Source organism: Rhineura floridana, chromosome 5, assembly GCF_030035675.1.
Source record: "Rhineura floridana isolate rRhiFlo1 chromosome 5, rRhiFlo1.hap2, whole genome shotgun sequence".
In the NCBI taxonomy this organism is placed as follows: domain Eukaryota; kingdom Metazoa; phylum Chordata; class Lepidosauria; order Squamata; family Rhineuridae; genus Rhineura; species Rhineura floridana.
The window spans coordinates 180731200-180755009 of NC_084484.1; the positions used below are offsets into that span (position 1 = coordinate 180731200).

The following is a 23810-nucleotide window of genomic DNA, read 5'->3' on the forward strand; positions in this document are numbered from 1 at the left end:
CTGGTCCAGCACTCTAACCACTATACCACACTGGCTCAAATAAATACTCTAGGAGGAGCGGCTCATCACATCTGACCATCTTGAGAAAGCCAAAGTGGAATCAGTTGAGGAATGGGTCTATGAAATGGAAATGGACGGCCTTCAAGTCGATTCTGACTTATGGCGACCCTATGAATAGGGTGTCTATGGTAAGTGGTATTCAGAGGAGGCTTACCATTGCCTCCCTCTGAGGCTGAGAGGCAGTGACTGGCCCAAGGTCACCCAGGGAGCTTCATGGCTGTGTGGGGATTCGAACCCTGGTCTCCCAGGTCCTGGTCCAGCACTCTAACCACTATACCACACTGGCTCAAATAAATACTCTAGGAGGAGCGGCTCATCACATCTGACCATCTTGAGAAAGCCAAAGTGGAATCAGTTGAGGAATGGGTCTATGAAATGGAAATGGACGGCCTTCAAGTCGATTCTGACTTATGGCGACCCTATGAATAGGGTGTCTATGGTAAGTGGTATTCAGAGGAGGCTTACCATTGCCTCCCTCTGAGGCTGAGAGGCAGTGACTGGCCCAAGGTCACCCAGGGAGCTTCATGGCTGTGTGGGGATTCGAACCCTGGTCTCCCAGGTCCTGGTCCAGCACTCTAACCACTATACCACACTGGCTCAAATAAATACTCTAGGAGGAGCGGCTCATCACATCTGACCATCTTGAGAAAGCCAAAGTGGAATCAGTTGAGGAATGGGTCTATGAAATGGAAATGGACGGCCTTCAAGTCGATTCTGACTTATGGCGACCCTATGAATAGGGTGTCTATGGTAAGTGGTATTCAGAGGAGGCTTACCATTGCCTCCCTCTGAGGCTGAGAGGCACTGACTGGCCCAAGGTCACCCAGGGAGCTTCATGGCTGTGTGGGGATTCAAATCCTGGTCTCCCAGGTCGTAGCCCAACACCTTAACCAAACAAATAGGGTGATAAAATACACCCCTGTCTCACACCCTTTCAGACTGGGAACCGATTGGTTTCTCCATATTTTGTCCTTACAGTAGCCTCTTGTCCAGAGTATAGGTTGCGCATCAGGATGAAGCACATTTACAATAAGGATAATAATAATCATATGAAGGTCACATTGGGAATTGTAGGTAGTCAAGGACCCAAAATGAAACTTCCACACCCACTTCACACTGATCCCTGAAAAATAATTGAAAAATGGGATTTTGATATATTCCCTTTTAATATATTTTCATATAACCACCATCCTCTTTCAGGTCAGCCCTGTCCAGTTTCCTAAAGTGAAATTTGGAAACATTCAACGTTCAAGAAGTATAAATCTGATTAGGGAAATTTTGCAAAATTGGAGATGTGTGCATACTTTTGTTTCAATTGTAGAATTAGCCTAATCGTTCACCTATGCCTTTTCTGGCCAGGGAGACTGCGTATGGTTGAAGAAATTGGAATCTGGAGCAACCAGCCACATGAGACAGCGGACTGCCTGCTTCTTAAGCGAGGTAGGGATTAGTATTAAACAAGTGGTAACCACATGCATGCACAGATGTGTATAGTTCGTCTGTATCCATCCCTCTGCTACTCTAGGGAGGTTCACATAACACCTTTCCCAGTGCTTGAAAAGGTTGTGTAAGGAGAGGTCACAAGGCTAGCCCCACCTACAGCATTAATGCATGTCATGGCCACGCACCCCAAAGCTGTTCACAGAATAAACACTTCCACACAGTCCATACATTCAGCTAAGTTTGGGGGACAGCTGCAGGTACATACTGATATCCATGCTTAAGGGTCCTGCAACCCAATCAAGATCTCTTCTCACATGCAGGATCTCTGAGCTATTTTCCATGTGGAGCCGTGGATATGGGAGAGAGTGTATGCTGCAGGGGCAGCAGAAGGTGTGGGAGTGGGGGAAGGGCGAGCCCACATGTCCGTATGTCCCCTCACACATTCCTTCCCACTAAGAGAACACCATACCCTCTTCCCCATATTTTGTGGAACTCACTTTTAAATACTGTAGAGCAGTGGAATGCTCATGAACATTCCATAACATTCTGCTTCAGCTGAGCTAATGGCTAAGAGAGTCTCATTCCAATCAACTGAAACCAGAGCTCTTACACCCTAGCAATGAAGTTTTCAAAAGCTGCAGCAAATACTTGTGGTGGTGGTGGGGAGGCAAACCCGGTATTTTTCTCCAAATCTGTGTCTTCTTTGCTTTAACTTTATGTCTTTGCCCATCATAAAGCTCAGCTTTGGATTAATAAATAAATATAATAAAAATGAATGAATGAATGGGTTTTTGTGGAGGTCCATGCTGCAGCCAGTTGACATATTCAGCCTATGGCAATAGAGAGGGTAGCCTTTAATCTGTGCTGTGACCACTCAACATTATCATTTGCCATCACCAGACAGTGGGACTAGCCCTCAAGTTTCTATCTGATTATCACATTATTTTAATGTAACTGCATTATGCAATGTTGATTTTCTGAATCTTCTTGTGCATGCATTCTGAAATGGGAAGGTGGGAAGCAAATGAAATAAACAAAGAAATGAACTGAATAAATCTTATTATTATTAATAATAATATTGTTTAGTCGCTTTCCTCACAGAAGTGACCCAAAGCTACTTACATTAAAACCATTTAAAACAAACACCACCAATAAAAACACATCTATACAGATAAAATATAGGCCTTGCAGTTCCTGTCCCATTAAAAGAGGCCACAAAGATGGACAGATAGATGGACGGACGGGTGGACGGGTGGACGGATGGACGGATGGATGGACGGATGGATGGATGGAAACTCTTCAAATAAGAGCCAAATGCCTCAGTAAAGAGGAAAGTATTTGCCTGACGCCTAAAAATAGATAAAGATGGTGCCAAGTGTAGTTCCCTGGGGAAAGCACTCCACAAGTGGGGGGGGCACCAATGAAAAGGCCCATTCCCATGTTGCAACTCTCTGGACCTCGCATGGAGGGGGCAGACGAAGAAGTGCCTCAGATGAGAATCGCAGGTTCTGGGTCAGTTGTAGGGAGAGGTGTTCCTTGCGGTCATTATCATAAATGCCAATAAAACTGCAGAATATCTGTGGATCATACTATACCTTGTATCCTTGCAGTCCCCACCCTCAGCAATGGCATGATGATACACTTATTTTGCATGTGGGCATCGGAACCTGAGTAGGAAAAAAGAAGAAAAAAGAAAAAAGTCACGCGTCCTCATTCTCTCTTGTGGTTTGCTTTTTGCATCCCCAGATGAAGGACGTACACCACGAAAATGTGAACCCAATTTTAGGCCTTTTATCCGATGGGGGCCTCTCTGCCATTGTGATGGAGTTCTGCTCCAGAGGAAGCCTGGAGGATTTGCTGCAAAATACAGACATAAAGCTGGACTGGATGTTCAAATCATCTCTGCTGATGGACTTAATTAAAGTAAGGCCTCTTACTTTATGCCAGAGATGCTAAGGGAGGCTGATTTACAGTTTTATCAAAAATGCCGAATTTAACATGTGCCCCACAAAGAGACAGAATCTATGATGTGATATTATTCTCAGCTCAGAGAATGAGTGTTGGGTTCAGCACAAATCCTTGGAATGCTCACAATGGAACCTTATGCAGGCCGGCCCGAGACATTTTGGGTTGTATCCAGCTAAGCTTCACTCAGAGTAGACCCACTGAAATTAACGAACCTAAATTAGTCATGTCCATTAATTTCAATGGGTCTACTTTGAGTATGACTAACTCTAGATTCAACCCTTTGAAACAATACCCTTATAATTCATAATAAATTTCAACAATAAAATAGAAAAACAGAATTTCAATGAAAGCAAAAATAACTGACCAGAAAGATGTGCAGGGGCCCACCCAAAGGTAGCTGGGCTAGCTTTCCACGTTTGAAGTAAAGGAGGGGGAGAATAAGACTATTAAGCGGATGCACTTCCTTATGTTAGTTATGATGATGATGATGATGAATCTTACTTCAACACTGGCAATGGGAGATCATCATCCTCTGCACCTGAGGGCAGCAGCCGAGCTGAATGGGTGTATGAGAGACTTGTGGCAAACATATCTCTGATCTGCAACAGTGGGGAATAGTCGAGAGGGTCAGGAGAAACAGCTGATGGGGCTGCCATTGCATTGTTGTTGTTGTTGTTACTGTTATGTATTAGATTTATTAGTTGCTTGTTACCTGAAGGTCTTGAAACAACTTATGGCGTTATTAAAAACAAGAGTAAATATATCATATTCTATTCAATTCAATCATTTATTACGGTCAATGACCAGCACTATAAAATGTTAAAACAACAAACAATACAACATGTCAATATTATACAGAGAAGGAAACAAATGGCAGCAGCCTAAGATAATATGGAACTGTGGTATTAAAATTAGGGCAACAATGGGGAATATATCATAGAATCATAGAATAGTAGAGTTGGAAACAGCCTATAAGGCCATCAGGTCCAACCCCCTGCTCAGTGCAGGAATCCAAATCAAAGCATTCCCGACAGATGGCTGTCCAGCTGCCTCTTGAAGGCCTCCAGTGTCGGAGAGCCCACTACCTCTCTAGGTAATTGGTTCCATTGTCGTATGGCTCTAACAGTTAGGAAGGTTCTCCTGATGTCCAGTCGAAATCTGGCTTCCTGCAACTTGAGCCCATTATTCCGTGTCCTGCACTCTGGGATGATTGAGAAGAGATCCCGGCCCTCCTCTGTGTGACAACCTTTCATGTACTTGAAGAGTGCTGTCATATCTCCCCTCAGTCTTCTCTTCTCTAGGCTTACAGTTCTTTTAGTCTCTCCTCATAGGGCTTTGTCATCTCATAAAGCAAATTAAGAAAACAACCACCACCCCCATACAGCCACAGAAAGCTTTTGCAACACACTAATACATCATCTTAGGGTGCAAGCCAATACATGTCTACTCAGAAGTAAGCTCCATTGGGTTCAATGGGACTTACTCCCAGGTAAATGTGTATTGGATTGCAGCCTTAGTCTATCAAATGCCTGGGGAAAAAAGATGTCTTTATCTGGTGCCGAAAAGATGTCAATGAAGGCATCGTCTCTGAGGGAAAGTAGGAAGACAGAGAGAACGAAAAGAGGGGAAGGTCTCCTCGTTCCAGGGGAAAAGGAGAGGAGGATAGTGATAGGCTGAGATTAACAGTGCAGCAGACAATAAATGAAACAGGATAGGATCTAGTGATGACAAGAGTCCCAAGCTTATAAAGTAAGGATTCTATGAGGTACTGAAGATCCCTGGGACCTAAGGGGAGGAGCGGAGCAACTCTGGCAAATGGAAACAGCAACTTAAAAATAGTAGACACCAGCCATCATGCTCAACTCCTGAGTCTCCAAGTAGCATGTGGCTAGTACAGAACGTTGGACTAGAGAGGTCTTTGGGTTTATGTCCCTATGTTCTTGTGATGCCCAAATTGAAGCACTAAATCCCTTTCTTTTTCAGGGAATGAAATATTTACACCATCAAGATATTCCCCATGGGCGTCTCAAGTCCCGCAACTGTGTTGTGGATGGGCGGTTTGTGTTGAAGATCACCGACTACGGCTATGGCAAGCTCGTAGCAACACAGGACACCGTATGTATTCAGCTCCCTGCAGAAGGTAGGAGGCAGCTGTAACACTCTCCCTGGGGGGCTGCCCTTGGAAAGGGTCCAGAAACTTCAGTTTGGTCCAAAATGCTACTGCCTGACTATTCTCTGAGATAGTATAGTCAGACAGAGTATACAACTCTAGTCCTATTTGAATTGCATTGCTTATCCATTCCATTTCAAAGCTCATTCAAGGTGCTGGATTTTACCTTAAAAGTCCTAAACCAGGGGGTGGGGAGCCCTTTTCAGCCTGAGGGCCACATTCCCTTCTGGGCAACCTTCCAGGGGCCACATGCTAGAAGTGGGCAGGGCCAGAGGCAAAAGTGGGTGGAGCAATGAAAATAAATTTTATCTGTGTGCAGTAGGCTAATTTCTACACGCACAAACACACCTCTTTCTATCTTCCATTCATGTAGGATGTGGCCTGAGGAGAGTTCCAGTGACCAGATAGAGAAGCCTGGAGGGCTGGATTTGGTCCCTGGGCCTGAGGTTCCCCATCTCTGCCCTAAATTGGCCTGGAATCTGGATCTCTTTAGGACCATCTTCTCTCATATGTGCCTTTTCATGCTTGGTTCAACCTCTGAAGTTAGGTCCCTCTGCCAACTGAGGTTGAGCACAAGGAACATGGCCTTTTTGGTGGTGTCAGGGTTGGCGCTAGAGGTAGGCCTGCCCAGGTTCTGACCAAGGGCCCCTGAAGGGGCCCCCTTAAGGTTGGTGGGTAGCTCTCCTGTTCCGTGATCTGCGGCAGCATCGGCTCCCTACCCCCACCTACCTCTCCCGTTGTGGTGAATACTAGATGCACTGCACGTGCCATCAACCAAGATGGTGGCTGAGGCTTCCCTAAGGGGCTGGTGCCCCTGCTGCCATCTTGGTTGATGGCAGGCATACACACACAGCACGGCTAGCATTCATTGCAGCAGGAGAGGGAGGTGACACATGTGAGCGGGTGCCATGGGCGCAGGGCAGGCTGGTGCCCAAGGGCCTAGTCATGCCTGGTGCCGGCCCTGGGTTGTGGCGTGAACTTTCTGATGTTTCCTACCTAGAGAAGCCTGCAGGGCCCTGTCTCTACATGCGCCTGGTGGCTATTAAGGGAGGCCTTATGGAGAGGCTGAACCAATAAACCAACTGCTGATTTGATTATTGTAATATTTTCATAGAATCATAGAGTAGTAGAGTTGGAAGGGCCTATGAGGCCATCAAATCCAACCTCCTGCTCAATGCAGGAATCCAAATCAAAGCATTCCCGACAGATGGCTTCCCAGCTGCCTCTTGAAAGCCCCCAGTATTGGACAGCCCACCACCTCCTTAGGTAATTGGTTCTATTGTTGTATGGCTCTAACATTTAGGACATTTTTTCTCATGTTCAGTCAAAATCCAGCTTCCTGCAACTTGAGCCCATTATTCCATGTCCTGCTCTCTTATCGTGTTACCTTTGAAACAGTCAGCTTGGCTATTTCCTATTTCTGTGCTGTTAACTGCTTTGAGTTGACCTAAGGGAAGCAAAGTAGCATAGAAGTTTCACAAATAAAAATAAAATAAATCCTAGGATTCTTTGGGGAAGCCATGCTAATAAAACTATAGGTAAAAACCAATAAAAATCTGCAGAGCAGATGGGTGCCAAACGACTCCTTTGCTGCTGCAGACTAAAAGGATTATCCTTCAGAAATTTTCCTGTAAGTATAGAACTGAGCAAGTTGATCTTTTTTCCCTGCAGAACTGCTCTGGACAGCGCCTGAGTTACTGAGAAATCCAGCAATGTTCACAAAAGGCACCCTAAGAGGAGATGTGTATAGCTTTGCCATTATCCTGCAAGAAGTTGTTCTTCGGGGGGCCCCATACTGCATGTCTGAAATATCATCTGAAGGTGGGCGATTGTGTTATCAAATGTTTCTTCAGGATTTGAAGGCATGCAGCAAAATGGACACTTGTGCACTCATTATGTCTGGCTGGCCATTGTTGAAAAGTCACAATTTTATTCCGTTTTTATGGTTAAAAATTATATTAAAAAAGCCCAATGCGTTTCGGCTAATCACATGTAGCCTTCATCAGGGGATGCTTGTTTAAATTCTTTCTTCAAAGTGATGGTATTGTTGATGTTATTCAAAAGATTACGAATTGTCAATAACTGACGAACATGTTATTGACAATTTGTAATCTTTTGAATAACATCAACAATATCATCACTTTGAAGGAAGAATTTAAACAAGCATCCCCTGATGAAGGCTACATGTGATTAGCCGAAATGCGTTGGGCTTTTTTTATATAATTTTTAATCATAAAAACAGAATAAAATTGTGACTTTTTATCATATTGTTTTGTCATTCTGGGCACCTCCCTCCTACCACTTGTTATATTGAATGACATCCACTTTTTTTCTACCTCTGGCCATTGTTGAAGACAGAGCACGAGGCTAGATGCTGATCCAACATAGGCTGGATCTCCCAGTCGTCCCCCAGCTGTTGTGGGTCAAGTTTGATGGGGCAGCCCACCTGTCAATCACCTGGCATCATTAGGACATCAAGTGATGGCTTCAAAGGGGCTGCCTCTCAGCTGATCGGTGCTGAGAGCCAGCTGACAAATCACCTTCGAAGGAGCTCCTCTCAGCACCAATCAGCACCTTTGAAGGAGTGCTCTCAGTGCCAATCAGATGGAGCAAATTTGGTTCCTTTTGTTCCAGAGGGTAAGATCCATACCATCGTGTTCAAATGACAATAACCGTGATGGAATAGACTGCCTCAGAAGAGCATGGACTCTCCTTCATTTAGAGGCTTTTAAGCAGAGCCTAGATAGCCACCTGTTAGGAATGCTATAGTAGCGGATTGCCTGCACTGGCAGAGGGTTGGACTAGATGGCCTTTGAGAACCCTTCAAAAAGTGATCATATGGCAGCCTCTGCAATATGGGAGCTGTAGTCAAAAACACCGAGAGGGAACCCTATGATATCCTTTTATTGCTTTTTAAAAATGTGTTTTTAAATTTGTATATTTGTTTTTAATGTTTTTAATTGTTGTAAACCACCCAGAGAGCTTCAGCTATGGGGTGGTATACAAATGCAATAAATAAATAAATAAATAAATCATCCCTTTGTTCCAGAAATCATACGCAAGGTGAAGAAGCCTCCGCCCTTGTATCGCCCGAGTGTTTCTCCAGAAAATGCCCCCCTGGAATGTATCCAGCTGATGAAGCAATGCTGGAGTGAAGGACCAGACCGAAGACCGACGTTTGATGAGATCTTTCAACAGGTCAGGACTTGTGAAGGTCCCTAGCTCAATGGTAGAGCACCTGCCTTGTATGCAGGAGGTCCCAGGTTCAACCCCCACCATCTCCAGGTAGGGCTGGGGAAGCCTTCTGTTTGAAATCATGGAGAGCCGCTGCCAGCCAGTGTAGATAATACTGAGCTAGATGAACCAGTCGGACTCAGTTTTGGGCAGCTTCCTATGTTCCTTGTTCAGCATGCAGTCCTATCTGCTTTGGGGGGCAGTTGCATTAGTGCATAGAATAGAGGGGGGAGAAATTACCCTCCCCCCCACACCCCTTCCACTTCTAGGGCCCCTGTGAGGCTGCTATTTTTTAATGAAATGTGCACATCCATTGCATTCACTCAATTAACATCTCATATAGTTTTGCCTTAAGTTAAGGCTATTGGTGCATTTGTTGCTGCACGTGTTTGCCATAACCTAAAAAAATAAAGTATGGATTGCATCCAATGCTAGTTTTACTCAAAGCAGGCCCACTTAAATTAATGGACGTGACTGACAAAGGTTCATTAATTTCAGTGGGTCTACTCTGAGTAGGACTTAGTTTATTTTATTAAATGTAATTGTACTGCCTTCGATTCCGACTTATGGTGACCCTATTAACAGGGTTTTCATGAGGCAGTGACTGGCCCAAGGTCACCCAGTGAGCTTCATGGCTATGTAGAGATTCGAACCCTGGTCTCCTGGGTCCTAGTCCAACACCTTAACCAAATCAATCAATCAAATCAAATCAAGTTTTATTGCGCAGTCATGGACCCAATATACAATTGATTTAGCAAGAAAGTTTAAAAAAGCATATACTATAAAATAGGAGGTAACAAAGCTCATAATAGTACAGCGTTAAAATAGAGCATGGATGTCTAAAGAAGGATCTTGTGTATAGTTTGGGCAGCAAAGATGAACTTAGCAACAGATAAGGTGGTTAGCTTATCTGTACCGGCCAGGAGATATGTCAGTAGGCAGTCTGCGAGCCTGCCAGGGAAATTTTTTGTAATGGGGTTTAGGTACCTAGCGTATTCGGCGTTATAAAAGATGCAGACGAAAAAGACGTGGGACAGCGATTCAATGTCTGCATGCCTGCAGGGACATAGGCGGAATTCGTGGGGGATACCCTGGTAACGGCCTTCTAAGAGTGTAGAAAAAAGGCAGTTGAATCTGGTCTTAGAGAAGGCTTGGCGGTATTTGGGTATAATCAAATTTTCCAGATATGTGGCAGAGTTAGGGAATGTAAATCTTAGGTCTGAATGGATTGGGGAACAGGTTTTAGCAGCATTTGACATTGAGTGTTGGAGATCTACATCTTTAATCCGGGTCTCGATGATCCGTTTAGCTGATTCAGGATCTAATGAGGATAGGAAGTCCAATGAAAAACCTAGCCTGGCCAATTTAGCATGAAATGTTTTGGACCATGAGCTGGAAAAAGCGTCTTTTCAGAGGAGATATAGGTATCCTGAAGAGGGACCTGCGTAAGCTAATTTGGTCCAATATTTGAAAGCTTAGAGACCAAGCTAGGCATTCAAGTGATGGCAAGCCGGACTCTAAATGGAGGCCGGCAGCCGGCATGCATCGAGGCACACCAAAGATTGATCTTAAGAAAGTTGATAAAATTGATTCGACTTTGGGATTAAAGCACTGAGCCCAGAGCGGAACACCATAAAGCAGTTGGGGAAAGATCTTAGTCTTAAGTGGATGGCAGCAGGTATGTACTGCCCACCCTTAGTATGGAAGTAACGAAGGATGGCCTTTGACGCAACACCTTAACCACTACACCACACTGGCTCTCAGTTTATTACTTATTTCTAAATATACGTGTATACTGCTATTTCATTTTTTAAAAAAGTCTAAGGTGCAGCCAGCACAGATGTTTTCAGAGCGGTGGGACATGTTGTCAGCCATGTGTCACACCAGCAGTCTGTCCACTGCATTTTGCATTAGCTGGAGCTTCTCAACCAGGCCCAAAAGCAGCCCCAAACTGAGCACATTGCGGTAATCCAGCCTTGAGGTTATCAATGCATGGGCTACAGTGGTTAGGCTATCCCTGTCCAGGAATGGCTGTAGCTGACAAATCAGGCAGAGCTGGTGAAAGGCACTCCAAGCCACGAAAGATACTTGGGCCTTTTGACCAAGATGAATCCAGGATTACCCCAAGCTATGGACCTGCTCCCCCAGAGGGCACATGACCCCATTCAGAACAAGTAGCTTGCCTGTTGCCTGGACATGGGAACCACCTACCTGAAAGAGCCTCCATCTTCCCAGGATTCAAGCACAGCTTATTAGCCCTCATCCAGTCCATTACAGCACTCAGACACCAGTCCAGAGCATTCACAGCCTCTCCTGATTCAGATGTGATGGAGAAATAGAGTTGCGTGTCATCAGCGTACTGATGACACCTTGCTCCAAAATTCCTATTGACTGCTCCCAATGGCTTCATATAGATGTTGAATTGTTGGATGTTGGATCGGGCGCAAGCAGATGCCCAGAAGGTAGAACAGAATAGTGACAGGCTAGATCCAGTGCACAGCAATGAGCCAGACCAGTAATAAGTTTTAAGAGTCACTTTACTGACATGAAAAGTTTTCAGGATACAAAATACAAGCTCTTTCTCTCTACTAACAAACTCCTTGACCCCCACACCGACTGGCCAGATCTGCCAAGTCTTATAGATAAGGCCAGCTGGTTGTCTTGGATACTTGTCCTTGAGATCTGCACGGACTCTGGGCTTCTTGGCCTTGTTGCTCTCTTATGGAAATTTAACTCTTACTTAGTTCTTTAACTGCCAACATGAATTACACTGGGAAGAGAATAGTATCCTCCAGAACACCATCGCCCAAGTGCCAGGGGGCTAGGAACACTCACCCAGTGCTGCTGTCTGGACATGACCCTGAAGGTAAGAGCTGAACCGCCGTAACACAGTGCCTCTACCCATCCTACTGAGTCGGTCCAGGAGAATACTGTGGTTGATGGTATCAAATGTTGCTGAGAGATCAAGCAGAAGTGGCAGGGTCACACTCCCCCTGCATCTCTCTCGATAAAGGTCATCCATCAGGGTGACCAAGGCTGATTCTGTTCTGAAACCTGGTCTGAATCTGGATAGTGATGGCTCTTGATAACCAGTCTCATCCAGGGATACCTGCAATTGCTCTACAACCACCTTTTTCACCACCTTTGCCAAGGAAGGGGTGTTGGTGACTGGTCTATATTTGTTACACACCATTGGGTCCAGTGTGGGCTTTTGAAGAAGTGAACTCACCACCACCTCTTTAAGGGCAGTGGGCATCACACCATCACACAAAGATTTTTCACACCTGTGACTTATACAAGTTCTATATAAATTCTATACAACCTTACGCTCCCCCTCACACCTGCCCAGAATTATGTTTACTTATTTTAACTTATTCTTTAACCAATAAAAGTTCCTATGATCAATCAGTTCAGTTTTCTTGAGTTGGCTGATAACCTTTGTACCCAAGAATCCTGTTTTAATTCTTTCCCATGCACCCCAGTTCAAATCCATCAATAAAGGCAAAAGGACTAACATCGTCGATTCCATGCTGCGGATGCTGGAACAGTATTCCAGCAACCTGGAAGAACTGATCAGGGAGCGGACTGAGGAGCTGGAGACTGAAAAGCAGAAGACAGAGAAGCTCCTGACCCAGATGCTTCCCCTGTGAGTAGTACAAGTGTCAAAGCAATGATGGTGCTGTGTGGATGCTGTGCCCCAAAGCACTTCCAAGTGGATCAAGTGCCACTGCAGACTGCGGGGCCAAGGAGATTGCGTTGATCACTGCTGCCTTTATTATTATTATTATTATTATTATTATTATTATTATTATTATTATTAAAGTTTATTTATATACTGCATTTTCCACAAATAATGTGCTCAAAGCAGTTCACACAAATAATCAAATACAATAACACAACACATAATAAAGAGTATAATCACTAAATTAAGAAAATATATCTATATACAGTACATCAAAACATAATGAGCATAAAGCTCAACAAAGCCAAAGCAAAAATATTTAAAAACTAACCCCCAAGCTGATACAAAAATCTCCCCTACCCCCACAGCCCAACCCAAAGGGCCAGAAAGTCCTCCAAAATAAGCTGTGTTTGAAGGCTGGAGGGTGGGGCAAGGCAGGTGGAAACAGCCTTCCCTGATGGCAAACCTAGTCTCTCTCCCCTCAGAGCCTTAGCTCTGTTGCATGTTATCTGCCATGTGTATGTGTTGGGAATGGCGTCAGAGAATTTTGTATATTCAGCACTCAGCAAGCCGTACTTGGAGTACTACAACCAGCTCTGGATGCCACATTTTAAGGGAGACACTGATAAATTGAGTCATATCCAGAGGAGCGTGACATGGATTTGGAGGGGTCTGGAAACCAGGTCCTATGAGAACATAAGACAAACCTGCTGGGCCAGTGGCCCAACTAGTCCAGCTCACTGTTCTCACAGTGGCCAACCAGATACCATGGGAAACATGCAAGAAGGACCTGAGTGCAGCAGCAACTCTTCCCTCCTGCGGTTTACAGTAGGTGGTATTCATAAGCAGAACATAGCTATCATGGTTAGTAGCCACTGATACCCTTACTCTCCATGCCTGTGTCTAATCCTCTTTTTGTTGGAAGTGGGGCAAGAACAACTCCTGTTTTGTTCTTTTCTTTATGTTCCAGAAGGGAGATAGAGTTCGGGTCCTCCAGATGGCTAGGTTTGATTACCTTTACCTGCGATGCTCTGATTGACTTCCTTCCGTTGTTAGATTGATATGTCTTACGGAAGTTTATCTGCCCCTCCTCCTTCTGCACTTTCCTTCTCTTCTTCGACTGTCCGAGAGAGAGGAGACACCTTTTGTCTCCACTCTCTCTCTCCTGAGCCATGAAGGGCTCCCTAGCCTGGGCGTTGCACCGCCAACTTAGGTAGTTAGTTAGAACTAGGTATGCCTTTCTTTCTACTATGTATTTCTATAAATAAAGTAGCTTGTCTTATTTTTACTAAATCTTAAGTCTCAGTGATCTCAATGCAGGGTAAAAGCCTGCTTTCTTAGGTAAACGCACACACACACTGGCACACACGCATTTCAGACTGCTGTTGTTCTCTGCTTAACAAATTTACACAACACTTTCAAAGCCATCCGAGTTGGTGGAAGCGACTGCCTCTTGCGGGAGCAGATTCCATACTTCCGTAGAATGCCATAGAGGAGTGGTTGAAAGAGCTGGGCATCTTTAGCTCCAAAGAGAAGTCCAAAGGGAGACATGGCCACCATTTTCAAATATCTGAAAGCCTGTTGTGGCAGCAGATGGAGCAGACTCATTCTTAGGGGCTGCAGCGGGTAGGGCTAGAACCAAGGAACAGAACTTTAAGGAAAAAGAAAAGATTTTAGCTAAACATTAAGAGAAACTTCTTAATGGTGACAGCTCCTACAACAGTGGAACAAACTGACCTGTGAGGTCTTGGGTTCTCCTTCACTAGAGGTATTCAAGCTAGATGACTTAACTGTCAGGGAGCCTGCGTTGCAGATCTTTCATTGAGGAGAAGGATGATCTACACCAGGGGTTGCCAACTCATCACCTTTGGCACCATGACACCCACCACAAAAGCAGACAGTGTGGAATCTGAATGTTCATTAAAAAAAAAGTAAGTCTGTAGCCCTCCTAGAAAGATAGTTATGGAACAAAATGTGCAGGTACTCTTCTAAGTGATTTGTGTGAAATGAGCCCATCTGGCTGCTCCTGCCTGTCAGTGTTATTCACCAGGGAGTGAATCAGAGCTGTGATTGATAAGTGAGCTATTTGGACACCAGACAGTAAGAATCCCTGGGGTCATAAAGATCAGTTGTTTTGTCCTCCCTTTTAGCTTGCCCTTCCTTTCCCCCTAGCAGCCAGGATGCATCTTTCCTGTGCTGGGTTTGTTGGCGAGTGCGTGAATAGATCAAACGTGGTTTGAATCCAAGAGCTGTTTAGAACAGGAATAAGACAGGCCAGGCAAGTTTCTTGTAAGAGTCTTTACTAGGCAAAGACATTAGACACAGCTCACTCCATTGACATTTCTTCCCCCACTCTGAGTTCCTGCCAGTTTCCCACCTTATCACACTCTCAGCCAGCCACTGACCTTGATAGTCTGGCACTCTGTTCTCACAGCTTAACCCTTCTGCTTCAGGTTTCTCTCTCTCTGCTAAAAACCTTGTCTGTGAGTCTCACAGCCTGCGTCACTGACCAACAGCCCCCACCTGAGACTTACAGACTACAAAACTTCATGTTACAATTATTACATTTCTACAACATTAACATTTCATTACAAATACATTTCAGTACATGGTTTGTTTTCTTACAGTTTACATTTACAGTTTCAGTTCAGTTCAGTTTCTCTTTATTCTTTATTTACACAAGTTTCACAGATTCATGTTTGTTCACTTTTATTTGACAATACATTTATTTCATTCCTCAACACAAAACTTCCACATTAGATCCATTGTTTCTTTATCTATTGGTCCTTCTTTTTCCCATTCTACTGGAATTTCATCTGTCTCATTATTCTGTTGTGTAACATTAAATGCAAATCTCTGAGGAGGTTGACCTTTCGTTTTTCTCTCTGATTTCCTGACATTATCTATTTCCATTTCTTCTTCACTCTCAATTTTATTCGGACCTGCACCACTAGTACTTGGCATTTCTGTATCATGTGTTGTTATGTCTTCACCTCTCAGTTTTTTAACGGTACGTTTGCCACTGTGTATTAAATCTGTTAATGCAGTTTTTAATGGAATTTGTTGTCCAAAAGGAACATCCGCAGCTTCCTGCTTGCTTTCACTATCTAGGATCACTGTTTGACTGTCTCTCCAAGGTTTATCTATCACCTTTATGTTTCTGCTTAACACCACTTGTTGTTTCTCAGGCAACCAAACTCTGTAATATGAATTCTGAAATCCCAAAATGCGTCCTGCCTGCGCTCTTGAGCCTAATTTACCATGTCTTCTTTGTTTTACTACATGTACCCAGCATTTTGCTCCAAAACGTTCTATGTGTTTCACCCTGGGTTTTCTTCCAGTCAGTTTCTCATAGGGAGACATGCCTATTGTTCTGTGCATTAGGCGGTTCTGAATATAAACAGTGTACAGAATACATTCACCCCAATAAGTGTTATTCATATCAGCATCTGCTAGCATTGCTCTCAATGAATCCTGCAATGACCGGTTCCTCCTCTCTGCTGTTCCGTTGGAGGATGGGCTGAAGGGAGCAGTGAGACTTTGAATTATCCCCTTCTTTTCCAAATATGTTTGAAATTAATTACTGGTAAATTCACCACCTCTATCTGATCTGATATTTTTGATAACAACCCCATGTTGTGTTTCTGTTCTCTGTATGAATGTCTTTAATTTCTCTTCTGCATCACTTTTCTTTTTCAATAAGAACACATGTGTAAATCTGGAGAAATCATCCACAATCACTAAATAAAACCTTGCTCCACCTTTTGAGCACTGAAAAGGTCCAGCTAGATCCACATGTATGAGCTGATAGGGTTCAGAAGTCGTGCTTTCACAGCTCTTATTTACTGGATTTACAGTCATTTTTGTTTTATAGCATACCTCACACTCATCCACATGCTCACAGTGTGTTAACTTCAAATCTTGACTATATTTTGGGGTGTTTTGTATCTTTTGGAAATGTGCGTGTGCCAGTTTTCTGTGCCATTCATGTACACAATTATCATGTTTCTCTTTATTTACTGCTATCCAAGCACACATGTGTTTATCAAGCTTGCACTCAACCATAAACATTTTATTCTGTAATTTCCCTTGCATGCATATTTCACCATCTTTTCTCACAAAACATCTATCCCCTTCAAATGTAACTTTACAACCTATTTGAGCCAATTTTCTCACTGATAGAATGTTATATTTTAACCCAGAAATCAATAATACATCTGTTAAAATTCCCAAATTACCCATCTTCAGCGTTCCTCTCGCAGTCGCGTCCTGAGTCGATCCGTCAGCCAGATAAAGCTTCTCCTGCGTCGGCTTTGAAGTGTAAAATAAACTAGAGTCTGTGATTAGGCAATTAGACGCTCCACTGTCAAGAAGCCATTTAGAGTTAATGAGTTTATTGCTCTCCTTAGAAACAAAGTTCACGCCTGCTCTCTGACTTTCAAAGTTTCTGTTATTCCTCTTCTTTAAACAATGTCTCTGTATATGCCCACGTGATCCACAAAAATAACATGTTTTAGTCTCTTGCCTGCTTCTTTGATTTTGGTGTTGCTCAGTCATAGTCTCAGTTTCTTTTAATTCTATTTTCTTATTCTCTTGTCTCCTATACCACTCTTGTTGAAGTTTCTGTTCCACAAAGTCCAAAGTCAGATTCCCGTCAGGTTGGATTTCCAGGCTAGAGACCAGCACTTCCCATTTTTGATCCAATGAAGATAACAGGAGATAAACCATCTGTAAGTCACTATGATGCACGCCTCGATCTTGGAGCTCAGCATTTAATCTACGAAATTCAGCCAAATGCTCTTCCATAGTCACATCATCTGTAAAACGCATCTGATATAGCTTCCGTGCTAAACACAGCCTGCTTCCCGCAGTTTGCTGTACATGCGCGGCTCTTAACTTTTTCCACATCTGATTAGCCATCGGCTCATTACTCACCAGCAATAGTTGTGAATCTGATAGCCCCAGAGTAATAAAAGCCTTCGCTTTCTCGTCTTTCTTCAGCCACGCTGCTGAAGGAGCTGCCGGAGGGGTTTTTTCCACGACATCATTTAAATCCTCTTTAATCAGAACTGCTCTCATTCTCCACTTCCAGCTGGAGTAATTTACAGCATTCAGCCTCTCCATCGGCATCCCGGAAGACAGATTTACAGCCATGTTGCCCACTCTTACTTGCCTCTTACTTGCGCTTTGTTTCTCTCTGCAACTACGCCACTTCACCGGCTCTTGAACCCGCTACCACGCCTGATAAGCTGGGCCCATAACCCCTGTTGGCGAGTGCGTGAATAGATCAAACGTGGTTTGAATCCAAGAGCCGTTTAGAACAGGAATAAGACAGGCCAGGCAAGTTTCTTGTAAGAGTCTTTACTAGGCAAAGACATTAGACACAGCTCACTCCATTGACATTTCTTCCCCCACTCTGAGTTCCTGCCAGTTTCCCACCTTATCACACTCTCAGCCAGCCACTGACCTTGATAGTCTGGCACTCTGTTCTCACAGCTTAACCCTTCTGCTTCAGGTTTCTCTCTCTCTGCTAAAAACCTTGTCTGTGAGTCTCACAGCCTGCGTCACTGACCAACAGGGTTCACCTGAGATCAAGTAGCGCCTAGAAATTATTTTCTGCAAATACCACTACACAATAGGGTTGCCAGGTTCAGGGCCTGAGACTGATCCTGTATCTTTAGGAGAAGGGAAAGTCAGCCAAGTGCTGGTGTTCTTGCAACCCTGTAATGGGAAAAACCACAAGGTGGAATTCTCCCTTCCCCCTGCACAACTTGGAAAGATACAGAAGACCTCTTGGAGGCCAGGTCCGGCCTCCAAGAGGATCTTTAAAAGTTGTGCAGGAGCAAGGGAGAATTCCACCTTGTGGTTTTTCCCATTACAGGGTTGCAACCCTACTACACAATAAGCATGGGTGAATGTTAAATAATCCCCTTCCCTCCAAAAGCCAAATGTGAAAACTTTGCAAAGAGGCTTAGACATGTGTCCTGCTTTGCAGAAGCTAAAGACCAGGCACTCATTAGGAACTTGCTGTATCGTTAACTTACAGTACAATTGTATTTGTGTCTACTCAGAAGTAAGACCAGACTTCTTACTTCTTTGTGTTTAATGAGGCTTATGCCCAGGTAAGTGTGTTCAGGATAGCAAAGGCTTTGGTTTTGGACTGGCCTTGGGGAAAACCAGGGTTATTATGCCTTTCAACTTTCAATTTCAACCGTCAAGCCTTTTCTAGCATGGAAACACAGTTATGAGAAAAGCTTCACCACGACTACTCTCTAATCAGCCATTTTGTGACTGATGCCCCCAGCACTTTCTCAAAATTCAAAATACGCACTCTGGTCTGAAAAGGTTGGTCTAGACAACCTCCAAAGTCCCTTCCAACTCTGTGGTTCTATGAATTCTGTGGCTAATTAATACATGTTTGTTATGCCCTGACTCCAATGAGCTCAGGAAGATGTATATGGTGCTTACCCATCCATTTTAACATCACAACAAGCCTGTGAGGTAGATCAGGCTGAAAGACAGGCACTGACCCAAGGTCACCAAAAGAGCTTTGACAGCACTTACCCGTGTGTGTGCGTGCGCGTGTGTGCATAATGCTCTGTCTGCCATGAACATCTAAATGTTCTGGCTGCTGTGCCCTCAGAAGGTTCCCCATTCCAGATTGCTCAGACTGACATCCTCATGCCATTTTAGGTCGGTGGCAGAAACACTGAAAACCGGTGCTACCGTTGAACCCGAGTATTTTGATGAGGTCACCATCTACTTCAGCGACATCATTGGCTTCACAACCATCTCTGCCCTCAGTGAGCCCATTGAGATTGTGGACCTTCTTAATGATCTTTACACTCTATTTGATGCTATCATTGGCCACCATGATGTTTACAAGGTAAGGTCTTGGGAAGTGGCGCAGGACATGTATATGTGTGTACAGGGGGACATGAAGTTCTAGGGAAAGATCCAGAGACAGGTGGGGTCTTAGGAACTTAGGAAGCTGGCCCACTTAGCTCAGAGTCATCTCCACTGACTGGCAGAAGCCCTCCAGAGTTTTTTTTTAAAAAAGAAGTCCTTATGAAAATATGGTAGCGTTTTAGTGTGTGTGTCTCCTAATATGCTTATTTTGTAAGCAATTTTGCCTAAAATAATGCATTTTTGTTTTATGCATTTGTTATGCAGACCTTCCCCTAATATGCACTTTTTTTTTGGTTAAAGAACTACATTGCAAAATTCAGAGCAGTACCTTCCTGAGCCTGGTGTCTTCCAGATGTTTTGAACAACTGGCAATGTTGGCTGCGGGGGCAGATGGGAGTTTAAGTCCAAAACGTCTGGAAGGCACCAGGTTGGGGGAAGCTGCTGTAAATTAAGTTTCTCAGTTTCAGAGCCATGGAGGTGAGGAAGAGGCTAACATTGCACCTTGCTTGATGCATATTCTGCTCCACTGCAGCCAGCACAAGATCCGACCATTGGTTATTCTTCATTTCCAAGTTTTCACATTTGCAGCTCTACTTGCACTTTGGGGGATAAAAAATACTTCTTGATTTCCAGGTGGAAACCATTGGTGATGCCTATATGGTTGCTTCAGGGCTTCCGAAACGCAATGGCCACAGACACGCCGCCGAAATCGCCAACATGTCATTGGACATCCTCAGTTCTGTGGCATCATTTCGAATGAAACACCTTCCCAGCGTGCCTATCCGGATTCGGATGGGGCTGCATACAGGTAACATTGTCAAATTTCACCCTGCTTTATCTGGGCTCGAAATTAAAAAAAAGAGAGAGAGAGAGGAATGGCCAGTCTTTAGGAAAAGAGGAAACTGACTTATATCAAGTCAGACCATTAGTCCATCTAACCCAGCAGTGTCCACACTGACTGGAAGCAGCTCTCCAGCACTGCAGGCAGGGGCCTTTCCCAGCCTTACCTGAGATTGAACCTGAGACAAAGCAGATGTTCCACCACTGAGCTATGGCCCTTTCACTGCTTCCTCATCAGGGTTCTAGAGGGACACAACCAGTTCCCCAAATTCTGCTAGGTTCCAGAGCCCCCCCCCAACTCTGTGTGACTGTCAGTTTTCAAAGTCATCACCTCCAGGCAGGAGATGTGGAAAGAAAGATATTAAAAGTCCACGTCCTAATAAATGGGCACTTAATGATATACACAGAAAGTCATCTGGCAGCAGCCATTTCATCCTGCTGTAGCTGAGGAGGGAAGAGAAGGGATGCAGGATCACTCCATCAGGGCAGCTGAAAGATCAGTGGCTTTTGTCACTTCCTCTCCTTCAAAGTTTCAACCCCAGGTGGTCATTCAAAGTCCTTTTAACTCAGAGCTTGCTGATCTGAGTTTACTTCTTTCCTTCTCCCTCCCAATCCATTTTTCTTTTGTGTTGTTGTTGTTGTTGATAATAATAATAATAATAATAAACTTTAATTTATAGGCCGCCTATCTAGCCAATGGCCACTCTAGGCAGCGTACAATAAAACGTAATAAAATACAATAACAATATAGCCAGTACAGTACAGTAAGAATTACAGTATTTAGTAGATTGTTCGTATTACAGTTCCAGAACTAATTCATCTTGGAAGTCTCAAGGATCGTAAAGGCCTGATGAAAAAGCCACGTTTTCAGGCCCCGGCGAAATATGTCTAGGGAAGGGGCATGTCGAAGATCTACTGGGAGGGAGTTCCAAATCGTGGGGGCCGCCACAGAAAAAGCCCTCTCCCAAGTCCTCACCAACCTAACTACCTTAGTCGGCGGAACTGAGAGAAGGCCCTGAGTGGCAGATCTTGTAGGGCGTCATACTTTATGACGTTGGAGGCGCTCCTTCAGGTATACTGGGCCGGAACCGTATAGGGCTTTAAAGGTTAATACCAACACCTTGAATTGAGCCCGGAATACAACTGGAAGCCAGTGAAGATTGTATAACACTGGGGTAATATGATCATAATGGCGGCTATTTGTAAGTAAACAGGCCGCCGTGTTTTGTACCAGTTGTAATTTCCGGACTGTTTTCAAGGGTAACCCCACGTAGAGCGCATTGCAATAGTCTAAACGAGAGGTGACCAGCGCATGTACTACGAGTGGGAGCTGGTGGGCAGGAAGGTAGGGTTGCAGCCTCCGGATGAGATGTAGTTGACCCCAAGCTGCCCGGCATACTGATGAAACCTGAGCCTCCATGGTCAGCCCGGAATCAAGAATCACCCCGAGGCTGCGGACCTGGTCCTTCAGGGGCAGTTTTACCCCATTAAACACCAGGTCAATATTTCCCAACCCTCCTTTGTCTCCCACGAGCAGTACCTCCGTTTTATCAGGATTCAGCTTTAGCCTGTTCCTTCCCATCCATCCACTCACGGAGTCCAGGCACTTGGACATGGTCTCCACAGCCAACTCTGGTGAGGACTTAAATGAGAGGTAGAGCTGAGTGTCATCCGCATATTGGTGGCACTGCAGCCCAAACCTCCTGACGATAGCTCCCAGCGGCTTTACATAAATGTTAAATAGCATGGGAGAGAGGATAGAACCCTGTGGCACACCACAGTTGAGGGGCCAAGGGTCTGAAACCTCATCTCCCAATGCCACCTGCTGGTGTCTATCGGAGAGAAAGGAACGGAACCAGTTTAATACTGTGCCTCCTATTCCCAATCCCTCCAGACGATCCAGTAAGATACCGTGGTCGACGGTATCGAAAGCCGCTGAGAGATCAAGGAGGACCAGAAAGGTGAATTCTCCCCTATCTAGTGCCATCCTCATATCATCCACCAGGGCGACCAAGGCCGTTTCAGTTCCATGTCCAGTCCTGAAACCCAATTGGTATTGTTATAAATAATCCATTTCATTCAAGTGCGCTGACAGCTGATTGGCCACCACTCGTTCAATGACCTTGCCCAAGAATGGTAAATTTGAAATTGGGTGAAAGTTGTTTAGATCTTGGGGATCCAAGGAGGGCTCTTTCAAGATGGGCTTTATAACTGCCTCCTTGAGGGCTAATGGCAATACACCCTCATTCAAGGATGCATTTACCACCGCCTTGATCCCTTTGCCCAATCTCTCTTTACAGCTCATCACGAGCCATGATGGGCATGGATCAAGGAGACAAGTGGTAGGCTTCACAGTTGATGATGTAGTAGTAGTAGTAGCAGTAGTAGTAATCATCATCATCATCAAATCATAGAATAGTAGAGTTGGAAGGGTCCTATAAGGTCATCCAGTCCAACCCCCTGCTCAATGCAAGAATCCAATTAATAATAATAATAATAATAATAATAATAATAATAATAATAATAATAATAATAATAAATTATATCATGCCCTTCCTCCCAGAAGGGGCCCAGGGTGGCAAACAAAAACAGTAAAAACACTCTAAAACATCTTAAAAACAGACTTTAAAATATATTAAAACACCTTTAAAAACATATTAAAGCAAAACAAAAGCACTAAATTAACACGCCATAAAACAGACTTTAAAATATATTAAAACACAACATTTTAAAAAATGTATTAAAACAAAGCATCTTTAAAAACATTTTTTAAAAAGCTTTAAAAACGTCTATTTTTTCAAAAAGCGTTTAAAGCATATTAAACAGCAATTCCAACACAGACACAGACAGAATAAGGTCTCAACTTAAAAGACTTGTTGAAGGAGGAAGGTCTTCAGTGGGTGCCAAAAAGATAACAGAGATGGCGCCTGTCTAATATTTAAAGGGAGGGAATTCCAAAGGGTCGGTGCCACAACATGAAAGGTTCATTCCCTATGTTGTGTGGAATGGACCTCCTGATAGGGGTATCTGCAGGAGGCCCTCATCTGCAGAGTGCAGTGATTGACTGGGTATATAAGGGGCAAGATGATCTTTCAGGTATTGTGTCTCTTTATATTATAAGCCTGAGGACAGAGACTGATGCTTTGTTTACATTGATCTGGGAGTTGCTCTGGAAGGCTGGAGACTGGGATTTTAAATAAACAAACCAATAAATAAAAACAGGTTTAGGGATATCTTGTGCTCAAGATGAAACAAAGCATTGTTTGCAGAGACTGGAATGTTTACTGGGAGATTCACACAGAATTGTTTGGAGAAGCAGATAAGGAGAAAAGATGAGCCCTGCTTGATCAGATCAGAGGCCCATCTAGTTCAGAGTTCTTGTAGCGCTGGACAACCAGGTGCCTATGGGAAGCCTGAAAGCAGGGCCTCAGAGCAACAGCAGTGAATCCCAGCAACTGGTATTCAAGAGGTATTCTGCCTCCAGTGTCATACATAACTGTCATG

General features: G+C 44.1%; 1 protein-coding gene across 1 annotated transcript in view; it reads left to right on the forward strand.

The window, feature by feature from the left end:
* Positions 1 to 23810, forward strand: part of GUCY2F (guanylate cyclase 2F, retinal) — an 83523-nt gene that overhangs the window by 34621 nt on the left and 25092 nt on the right. The window contains exons 9-16 of the mRNA XM_061629734.1: positions 1420 to 1500; positions 3250 to 3426; positions 5455 to 5611; positions 7313 to 7462; positions 8691 to 8839; positions 12358 to 12521; positions 19251 to 19443; positions 20100 to 20274. Of these exons, the coding sequence (XP_061485718.1) occupies positions 1420 to 1500; positions 3250 to 3426; positions 5455 to 5611; positions 7313 to 7462; positions 8691 to 8839; positions 12358 to 12521; positions 19251 to 19443; positions 20100 to 20274 (1246 nt within the window). The remainder of the gene's footprint in view (positions 1 to 1419; positions 1501 to 3249; positions 3427 to 5454; positions 5612 to 7312; positions 7463 to 8690; positions 8840 to 12357; positions 12522 to 19250; positions 19444 to 20099; positions 20275 to 23810) is intronic.